Source organism: Scylla paramamosain, chromosome 13 (genome assembly GCF_035594125.1).
Source record: "Scylla paramamosain isolate STU-SP2022 chromosome 13, ASM3559412v1, whole genome shotgun sequence".
In the NCBI taxonomy this organism is placed as follows: domain Eukaryota; kingdom Metazoa; phylum Arthropoda; class Malacostraca; order Decapoda; family Portunidae; genus Scylla; species Scylla paramamosain.
Window position 1 is genome coordinate 21,443,120 of NC_087163.1, and position 11,465 is coordinate 21,454,584.

The 11,465-nt window shown below is 42.9% G+C and overlaps 1 protein-coding gene across 1 annotated transcript in view; it reads left to right on the plus strand.

Moving 5' to 3' along the window:
• Positions 1-673: 673 nt before the first annotated feature.
• LOC135106506 (protein ROP-like) overlaps positions 674-11,465 on the plus strand; it is a 31,024-nt gene continuing 20,232 nt past the window's right edge. Inside the window, exons 1-2 of the mRNA XM_064015587.1 lie at positions 674-778; positions 2,039-2,138. Of these exons, the coding sequence (XP_063871657.1) occupies positions 689-778; positions 2,039-2,138 (190 nt within the window). The 5' untranslated portion in view covers positions 674-688. The remainder of the gene's footprint in view (positions 779-2,038; positions 2,139-11,465) is intronic.

Sequence of the window (11,465 nt, forward strand, 5' to 3'; positions counted from 1 at the left end):
GTTACAGCTTTAGGAGTATGTACAGCACAACGAAATTGATGGAGCATTTAGAGACTTAGGAGGAATACCCACAGATCCATGCGGCTGGCATGGTAAGAAAATCGAGTACTTGTCATCCCCCTACCATATTTATTAACATTTTTCATCACCCAGGATACTTTGTGGAGTAGATTCCTCATGCACTTGGACATCTATTGCAACTGTAGTGGATATCACACAAGGTGACAAAACGGTCATATAAAGAAGTGACAGGATAAATCTGTAGGGAGATTAGCAAACTCCCTGTTGCATGCAGAGTCAAGCGGCAGCTCTTTGATGCCTGCAACTTCGCAGAAGGTGCCTGGGGTGGTGCAGTTGCCTTCAGGAATTCTGGTATCTCTTCCCCATTAGTGAATAAATATGCTGCTGATTACTCGTGGGGATCGTAAGCGTTTTGCTTATTATCAGACTGCAACATTATTACACACAGTTGTTTGTTTTCAAGTATCGTAGCTGATCTAGAAATATATATCATCTTAATTTTCCTTGGCATCTTGTAGCAAACCCAATCAAAACCTGTGCTACATCCTGCCTATCATTTTTGCGAATACTGTGGTTTTCATAACACCTTCATTGGACTATTCCTTGTCATGCTACTCGATGAGATGACCAACTCTTAGTTCTTTTGTTAGGTACATTAGGCAATTTGATGCAGCAGCTGCCGAGACCATCGCCGTCTGCCTATCGAGGCGAATCCGAGTCGAGTCCGACAGTCCCTCGCGCGCCGTCCTCGAGGAAGGTACGAGTATCTGTGTCTGTGCGTGTGGTGGGGTTTAGCCTTTATTAAATCTTTTCCATGTAATTTTGTTTCTTTGTCTAGGTAGATATGCTCTTTGAGTAACATTATCTTTAAATCATGAAGAGGACACGAAAAAAAAAAAAGGCAGGGATAGATGTTGTATAATTTTGTGTGAATTGCATGTAGATTTCTTACAGCAGAGGTGTCTGCAGTATATGTGTGTAGTATTTAATGTATGGTCCTTTGAAGGCTACCTCAGCATTTTGCCTGATATATCAGTTGTTCTTGCAATCCATTAGTGCTAATCAATAAGACACCTGTGAAATATTAAGGATGATTACCGGCAGGCATAGCGTGAGAAGGGATGCGAAAAACAGTATGAGAATATATTGCATTCAGATGGATGCTGTGACCCAAGGGCAGGCTGGAAGATATCAGAATTATAATCACCCATGACAGTTGACAGTATTTTGCGTTGATTATTCCACCGTCATTAGCTGAACTCGAATATCATCTTTGACTCGCCGGTCTTAAATTATCTGCATTCCTCCCTCCAATATCTCTTATTACAATTGCTTGGAGTAGATATTTTGCCTGACTCAAGCTTTTTTTTTTATTTTAATTTTGTTCTTCCTTTCAAACATTGTCACCACTTTTTCTTGTGTTGTCAATGGATCCCAGCCGGCCGCGGGCGGGCGGCGGCCAGCAAAGGTCAGAGGTGGTTGGCACGCCCGCAGCCCGCCACTGCATGGAGGCACCTCAAAGGACCCATTAGGTCCACTTATTCCTCATCAGGGGTGTGAATCCTCCCAGTTCACCCAGTCTGGCTCACTTATCTCCCACCACAGCTGGTATCCTTAATAATGTTCCTCGATCCCTCGTGGTCGCCCCCAGTCACCCAGATATCCATTCACTCTCCGCGGTGCCACTTAATCAGCAGAAATACACTAGTTTGTCTCACTGTATACCCAGTAGCCAGTGATTGCATGTCAGTGTTGTCTGCATACATAGCCTGGAAATTTTTTCTTCGTATATGCATCTAAATGAAGCTATATTCATTATGTATGTTAATTTTCTCATTCTCTTGGGCCACGTGAACAATTATTAGTGAGTCTCTCGCTCATAACATTTCTCGAAATAAATAGACACACCCTATATACTTTAACCATTCTCATCCCTTCTTAACAATCTGCTGTAAAATCGAAGACAAAGAATTCCTGTGTCCAAGGTCCCTCAGCAGTGTATTGTCTGTTATTCAAGCGGGGCGCCATCCGCTATCGATTGGACGCCACCTACCGCCACTCAGAGGACCTCGCCAACACATCTGTCAAAATGGCTCTCAAGGAGTTAGTCGGGAAAAGTAAGTATTTTATACGTTGTTTCGTCCATGTAACCATGCCATTAGATATAGGAGTGCCTGAGGGTGTGTGGGTGTCAGACGTGGGCGTGTGGGTGTTGTGTGGGCGTGAGGAGAACGTGTTGAAGGGCGGGAGGGTGGAGGTGGGAGGCTCTCTGACGTCGTCTGCTGCCGTCACTATGCAGTTTTCACCCAATATTCTTTCAAATTCACCTTCTTCCACTCCTCCAGGGCTATTTCCCCTGCCAGTTAGATGGAACGGAGAGAGGAATAGCTCGGGAAGGTACTGGAAAGGTCTCTAATGGGCCTAACTGGTGATAGGGAGATGCGAGGTCAGCCAAGGTATTGACAGTTGAGTGTCTCATATGTCACGTGAGGCTCCAGGCACAATGTATTGGGACAATATATGTCTGCTGTAACGTGGAAATGAAGGAAAATAGGATGTATATGTGGGGAAGTTATCCTTATGATACGTTGTGTTTTGGGGACATTGCTTTAGAGTTGAGGTTTCCTTAGGGGTGGATATTTGTGTCACTGTGATTGAATTATTTGAATTTTCTTTAGTGTACTTGTTTATTTGCATTTTTTTCACGAATTCGATATTGTAATACCTTTGAATCCAATGGCAAATTAGCAGAAAGTGATTGCTAGAAAGTACTTTGATGTTTGGCAGAGTTACTGTGGAGGTGTTGTCTCTATTGACAAGCATTATGACTCATATTATGTTTAATTGCTGCTCTGACATAGATCGTTCATAAGTTAGCTCACCATAACAAAAGGAGTGTGTTGTAGTCTGACAGAATGGATACTTAAGTTGGGTGATAGATAGGCAATCACAACAAAGTGCTACACTAATGTTAAGCTGAAGTGCTTGCAGACATATTACTGCTTATATTCTGCTACATAATTATGGACTTGAGAACACAAACTACCCATGTGGGGTGGTATTGCAACCTTGGTTTAGATGGTTGGTGATTATTGAGTCACACAACACGACACTTAAATTTCAGAGACTGTCTTTCATAACAAATTTTTGTGCTTAGTAAGTTTTAGAGGTTGGTTCCCAAACTCCACACACACTTTAATAGGCTTTATATATATTTATATATCTAACATATAAAGCATTAAAGAAACATGAATTTAATATAATATAAAAAACAGCAGTAGAAACATAAGATACATCATAAGCAGATATGATGGCCTTGGTCAGCAGCCTGCCATTGGGAAAATTACTCTGAAATCAGACCTACATGCTCCCTGCCAAAGAAAGTCATCTGGGGCAGGAAACCTTTTTGCTCCAAGTACATGCTATTGAATCTTGTAAGGAAAAATGATGTTTAATGAAATTATGATATTTATCCAAGGTTGCTGCATAATTAGAAAATTTTTGTTAATTTGGTGTTTGTAACAGTGTAGATCCATAGTTGAGAAAGAAAGTGTGTGCAAATATTCATTATGAGTTAGTGTGGAAGTAATGAAAAATTATACTGTTATACAGAAAACAAATTTTCATGGGCATTATTATAGCTAAGTTCCATTCAAATGAACATTACATATCTGAAGACATATAGCAGAATTTTTAAGTATATATATATATATATATATATATATATATATATATATATATATATATATATATATATATATATATATATATATATATAAATGGAAAATAATAACAAATATAATAAATGGGTGTCACTTGGTGGATCCTTTGTCTCTTCTAAGGATTTGTTATCAACCTCTTTTGTGGCAGCTGCCAACGTCATCCACTTTTCACCTCACTTACACACACGTGTATGCATGAGCATTAGCGAGTTATCACTAGACTGGCCCTCTATAAAATGGTGTTTTTACAAAGAATGAATTGTTATTTTGAAATCCAGAATTGTAAAAAGATAGTTATCAAAATAAGTTCATAAAGATTTAAGAGAGTAAAACTGAATTATCCAAAAATTAGATATACGCAAAGTAGTTTTTCCACAATGCAGTTTGATTAAATAGAGTTGTTTTTTGGTAATATTGTTGTTGTTATTATTATTATTATTATTATTATTATTATTATTATTATTATTATTATTATTATTATTATTATTACACAAATGGAAATGGAAATAAGCAAAATCAAGTATGTCACTGAAATGTTGTTACCAACTAAACTTTAAACAACAGTATTAGAATGCACACACACACACACACACACACACACACACACACACACACACACACACACACACACACACACACACACACACACACACACACACACACACACACACACACACACACACACACACACACACCTTTCACTTGCATTCACACATCTCATTGCTATTCCTAACATCTGCCACCTCAAAACCTGGCCCCTCCAACAAGCCTTAACTCACATTCCAGTGATCTATCTGTACCTTAATGTATTCATCATGGTTAAGCCCTTGACATCACCAGACTATTGCCCACCAGAGTTTACTCCCCTTTCCACACTCCCCTCTCCCCCACAAGCCACACCTTAGAATCTTTGCCCCCTTCCATACTGCTCCCCCTAGAGCCATGCCATAGAATATTTAATATCTACAATATTGCTCTTGCAAAGCCACCCTCTGGAATTTCTGCTCCCTCTGAATCAAGACCAAAAAAGCCATACCCACCAGAATCATTGCCTCTTACAGTACTAATCTTCCCAAGCCACCTCTCATAATTTTCACTTCTTTCATTACTAACACTAACAAAGCAACACCCACTAAAATGTTTGCTTCCTACAACAGTAACCATAAAAAAACTACCTCAGAATCTTTACTTCATACTGTTCTACCCCATAAAGCCAGCCTCTAAAGACTAATGCCATAAAGCCAGTTGGCCAAGGCTAGCATGTAAAGTCAACTCTCTTAGATCAACTGTTTAAAGCCATCCCCAAGACTAGGCCAGTACAGTCAGAAACAGCCCAATAAGCCAGCCTAAGACCGACTCTGTTAAGCCAGCCCCATCAGATTCTTTGCCCCCTCACCACCATGATGCCTACCCCCCTCCCAGCCCCCAAAGTCCCCATTGCATCAGTATCTACTCCCGCAGATAAGCGAACCACACAGTACGTCCAGCTTCAGTATCTTACCATTTCATAATTTATCTCATCACTTCCTGACACCCATATCTCTGGTTTTTGTTTGTTTGTTTGTTTGTCTGTTTGTTTGTTTGTATGTATGTGTGTGTATGTACATGTTATTTTTATTTTTTTTTTTCGCTGCATCACTCCCACTTTTATTCCTGATGACTCGTGTGTTTCATTATTGTTACTACTACTACTACTACTACTACTATTACTACTACTACTACTACTACTACTACTACTGCTACTGCTGCTGCTACTGCTGCTGCTGCTGCTGCTGCTTTTGGTAATTCTTGATAAACTATGTATATGCATTCTCTCTCTCTCTCTCTCTCTCTCTCTCTCTCTCTCTCTCTCTCTCTCTCTCTCTCTCTCTCTCTCTCTCTCTCTCTCTCTCTCTCTCTCTCTCTCTCTCTCTGCGTGGGAGGCAGGGTTGATGCACAGACAGAGCCATGCATTCTTAATTGTAAACCTAAGAGCGAGAAGGGAGAAAGAGAAGGTAGCAGCATCTTATCCCTGTTTGAGTACGGGGTATTATGTAATGTGGAGGCTGGGTGGGCGGCGGAGGCGTGGCAAGGCGTGGCGGTGGCGTGGCTAGTGTGGTTGTGGTGGTGGTGGCGCAGCTGGAGTAAAGTTGGTCATTATTTCATACCTTACGGAAATTATTACTGTGTGTGTGTGTGTGTGTGTGCGAGCAGTATAATATGAAGTAGGGAGGGACTGGTGCTGTCATTACTACTACTACTTCTACTACTGGTGCTGTCATTACTATTACTACTACTACTGGTACTACTACTGCTGCTACTAGTATTACTACTACTACTACTACTACTACTACTACTACTACTACTACTACTTGCTTTGGTCTCAGGAGTATATTCTTATGTTCTTAATTTCAAGATAAAAACAAAAGACTAGGAATGAGTCACTGTGTGTGTGTGTGTGTGTGTGTGTGTGTGTGTGTGTGTGTGTGTGTGTGTTCATATTTCACAACCTGACGCCACATGCTGAATTTGATATTTAAGTACTTATATTTTTTATCATAAATGAGAGTACCTTTATTAATATTTATCATAAGCAGGACTGTAAAAGAGAAGTTTTGTTAATAAGACGCGTATTTGAAGAGTTGAGGGTTGGCAAGGAGGCGAAGAAAAAGGTACAGTAGAAACAGACCAGATACGGTGAAGTACAGATCCCTCCATCAGCCAACGAAATGAAAGAAAGAAAGAAAGTAAGGCGTCATCACACACACACACACACACACACACACACACACACACACACGGAGGGACTTTAACTTATGTGCGTGTTACAGGAAGAAATGCCAGACATGAATTATTGACCCCCTGAGTCATCACAGACACACGTGCAGCAGCAGCAGCAGCAGCAGCAGTAGTAGTAGTAGTAGTAGTAGTAGTAGTAGTAGTAGTAGTAGTAGTAGTAGTAGTAGTAGTAGTAGTTGTTGTTGTTGTTGTTGTTTTCTTGTGATTGTAGTAGTAGTATTTTTCCTTGCAATACTAAAGAAAAACATCATCACTTTACCACACACACACACACACACACACAGGATGTGGATGTGTCGCTTGCAAGAGAGAGAGAGAGAGAGAGAGGACAAAGACTCCGTTGTATGTAGACTCCCAAAGATTGCATTCATCCTCCCTACCTCTCCTTGCATTTAGAATACCACCCTTGCACTCTTCAAAGCCGCCTCCTCCTCCTCCTCCTCCTCCTCCTCCTCCTCCTCCTCCTCCTCCTCCTCCTCCTCCTCCTCCTCCTCCTCCTCCTCCTCCTCCTCCTCCTCCCATGCAGGCCTCTATGAATGGGAGGCGTAGGTTGGGGCCAGACTGTTGCCATGGAAACCGCCAGGATAATGACGTCACGTACAGACTATGACGTCATAGAGAGAGAGAGAGAGAGAGAGAGAGAGAGAGAGAGAGAGAGAGAGAGAGAGAGAGAGAGAATTGGAAGAGGGAAATTAAAGTGTGGTGATTTGCCCCCCTCTCTCTCTCTCTCTCTCTCTCTCTCTCTCTCTCTCTCTCTCTCTCTCTCTCTCTCTCTCTCTCTCTCTCTCTCTCTCTCTCTCTCTCTCTCTCAGGGAGGAAACACGCAAGATAAATGAGGAAGGTGATGGGGGAAGGAGAGGAGATTGGAGGTGACAGAGGAAATAGAGAATGGATAAAGGGGAAACAAAAATGAAAAAGGATTATAATGGGTAAAAAAAAAAAAAGGAAAATTAAGTAGGAAATATGGAGAAAGTGGAAAAAATGGAAGAAAAAGAAGGAATGCTAAAAGAAAGAGGGAAAACGGAGGAGGACGGAAGGTAAGTAGTGAAGGAAGAGAAGGAAGAGGAGAAACTGGAAGAGGAAGAGGGGAGCAGCTATAGTTTGAAGGGGATGGAAGGAAAAAAGAGGGGAAGTAGAGGTCACAGAGAGAGAGAGAGAGAGAGAGAGAGAGAGAGAGAGAGAGAGAGAGAGAGAGAGAGAGAGAGAGAGAGAGAGAGAAAAGTGAGTGGGAGAGGGATGAGAGTTTAGTGACGTCACGACTGGATGGTAATGAGAGAGAGAGAGAGAGAGAGAGAGAGAGAGAGAGAGAGAGAGAGAGAGAGAGAGAGAGAGAGAGAGAGAGAGAGAGAGAGAGAGTTGCCTAGGAAAGTGTGGCGTCATAAGCTTAGTGGGTGGATCTTAAACACACACACACACACACACACACGGTGACGTCAGGTGGCAGGTGTCAGGTGGGTGTTGTGGACTGGAAACAGGTGATCTTCCAGGCAATCCATCCTTGGCTGTTCCAGGGACATTGCAAGGCGTAAAGTTAGAGGAGGGGGCCGTTTCTTTTCTCCCGTTGTGTTATTTATTTACCCTTAGTCAAACGTGGAAGCTTTGGTATTGTGTGTGTGTGTGTGTGTGTGTGTGTGTGTGTGTGTGTGTGTGTGTGTGTGTGTGTGAAGGGGAAGGGGATGATGTGCATTATCCCCCCTTCTTCCCCCTTTCTTTCCCTTCCCCTTTCTTGTTTGTGAGTGAATGGTTGTCATGGAAACGATGATGTCATGCACACACACACACACACACACACACACACACACACACACACACACACACACACACACACACAGACAAAGAGGAGTTAGGATACCTTCCACGAGAGAGAGAGAGAGAGAGAGAGAGAGAGAGAGAGAGAGAGAGAGAGAGAGAGAGAGAGAGAGAGAGAGAGGGGGGGGGGGCAGGAACAGTCAATACATAGCTTGATAGTGAGTAGACAGTTAATATAAAAAAATGATGATATACAGAAGGCAGGTGAACAGCTTTAATGCAAACAGGTGTAAGGTACCATGACTAAAGGAAGCTGTGAGGGTGCTGAGACGAGAGATAGAACGGGAAGAGTAAGCAGGTTGAGTTATCACAAATTGCAGACAAATGAAAGGTAGCAAAACGAAGGGCATTTGTCAAGTTACGAAGGTGTTTTAAGAGAGGTTAAGTGAAGTAGGTATGTTGCATTTGTAGCGTTGCACGATTTGTTAAGTAATTTTATTGGTATTTATTTGTTAATTTTATTTATTTATTTATTTATTCTTTTTTTTTCGTTAATTTGTGATAGCTTGTGGCTTTCATAACTGTTTTCTTGTTTATATTCTCCCCTTCATTTTTTCCTCCAACCCTTTCTTCCTTGCTTTGCTGTTGCCGTGTATTTCTTCCGATGTTTTCGTCTCCTCTTGAGGTTAAAACAAACAAACATTGGTATAACATAATTTACCCCTTTTTTTCATCTCTTCTTTCTTCAGTGATACTCCTACTTCACAGAAAATAAGGAAATCGCGAACCTGTCTAAGAAGGACAAGAGGGATGTAGGGGGAAGGGTAGTTAGGTAACGTATAACATAAATGCGTAAGATAGTGATTGGTAAAAAAAAAAAAAATTGATTACCTTTTGGGAATCACCTGTGTTTTGACCGCGGCTCTGCAAATGACCCCGCTCAGGAACACACACACACACACACACACACACACACACACACACACACACACACACACACACACACACACACACACACACACACACACACACACACACACACACACACACACAGTTATATAAAACATTTTTCTTCCCATTACGTTCTAGGAAAGTGAACTAGATTTTCTTTAATATCCCTGCCTGTCCCTTTCCTTTCATTTCTTCTATTCCTTCCTTTTCCTCGTGCATCTCTCTCTCTCTCTCTCTCTCTCTCTCTCTCTCTCTCTCTCTCTCTCTCTCTCTCTCTCTCTCTCTCTCTCTCTCTCTCTCTCTCTCTCTCTCTCTCTCTCTCTCTCTCTCTCTCTCTCTCTCTCTCTCTCCCCCCCCTGTGTGTTTTTATTATGCCTGTCAGTTTGTGTGCGTGTCTCTCTCTCTCTCTCTCTCTCTCTCTCTCTCTCTCTCTCTCTCTCTCTCTCTCTCTCTCTCTGGGTCGAATGGAAATATGTAGACCGGAGAGAGAGAGAGAGAGAGAGAGAGAGAGAGAGAGAGAGAGAGAGAGAGAGAGAGTGGGCTGGTCGTCATGGTAGGGGGGCGTGTTATGGGCGTGTGGGCGCGAAGGTCAAAGGTAACAGTGATAAGTTTGGTTAATTTCCCTGTGCATTGTTATTATTATTATTATTATTATTATTATTAGTAGTAGTAGTAGTAGTAGTAGTAGTAGTAGTAGTAGTAGTAGTAGTATATGTATGTATGTTTTTAGTAATGGACACAATCTCTCTCTCTCTCTCTCTCTCTCTCTCTCTCTCTCTCTCTCTCTCTCTCTCTCTCTCTCTCTCTCTCTCTCTCTCTCTCTCTCTCTCTCTCTCTCTCTCTCTCTCACCTGTTAACGCGCTAATTCACAAGCAGGTAAGCAAGCAGTAACACTCCAACAAGTGATCCCCCTCTCTCTCTCTCTCTCTCTCTCTCTCTCTCTCCCTCTCCCTCTCTCCGCACTCTCACTCTCCCTCCACTCCCTCTCCCCTTCCTCTCCCTCTCACACTAATACCCTTTGTCATTAAATCACTGTGGCTTATTACTTTCTTCATCATTTCCTCATCGTATTTTTGTCTCTATTGCTTCCATTCCTCCTCCTCCGTCACTCTCTCTCTCTCTCTCTCTCTCTCTCTCTCTCTCTCTCTCTCTCTCTCTCTCTCTCTCTCTCTCTCTCTCTCTCTCTCTCTCTCATTACCTGTCTCCAATCACTATATTACACCTATTTCTTTCCACTCCCTCCCTCCCTCCCTCCCCCTCCCTCATGTCTTCTCTCCTCCTCCCTCCTTTCTTCCCTCCCCCTCCCATTTTTTCCTCTCCCCTTCATTATCCTAACACCAGACTTCACTCCTCTCCCCTCTTCCCCTCCCTTCATTCTCTCCACTCTCCCTTCCTCATGCCCCTCCCAAGTTTTCCCCCCTTTTCCCCAACTTATTCTCCAAGCACCACATTTCATCCCACCCTCACTCCTCCTTCTCCTCCTCCTCCTCCTCCTCCTCCTCCTCCTCCTCCTCCTCCTCCTCCTCCTCCTCCTCCTCCTCCTGGTGGTCGTGGAAGCGGTATTGATCAAAGGAGAATGCTGGAGCGTTGTTCGTATCCATGGTCGTGGCTCTGACTTGCGCTTAGAAAGAGAGAGAGAGAGAGAGAGAGAGAGAGAGAGAGAGAGAGAGAGAGAGAGAGAGAGAGAGAGAGAGAGAGAGAGAGAGAGAGCGGGGGGGTTATTGTGGTTGGTTTGTTGTGTGTTGAAGATTGGTACACATCCCTCCTCCTCCTCCTCCTCCTCCTCCTCCTCCTCCTCCTCCTCCTCCTCCTCCTCCTCTTTTACTTTACTAACTTCCAATTCAACTTTATTCCTTTCCCTCTTCTTCATCCACCTCCTTCGATTGCTCATACTTTCTCTATTCTCCTCCTCCTTTATTCTTATCCCCCTCTCTCTCTCTCTCTCTCTCTCTCTCTCTCTCTCTCTCTCTCTCTCTCTCTCTCTCTCTCTCTCTCTCTCTCTCTCTCTCTCTCTCTCTCTCTCTCTCTCTCTCTCTCTCTCTCTCTCTCTGGCTAATTTTTGTTTGGCTTCATATTAGTGTTCTTCCTCCTCTCCCTTCCTCTCCTTCACCCTCATCTTCCTCACCCTCCTCTCCCTCCCACTCCTCCCTCTCCCTCTCCCTCTGGCCTTATTTTACCTGCGCCATGCACAAGAAATGGATGCATGAGAGAGAGAGAGAGAGAGAGAGAGAGAGAGAGAGAGAG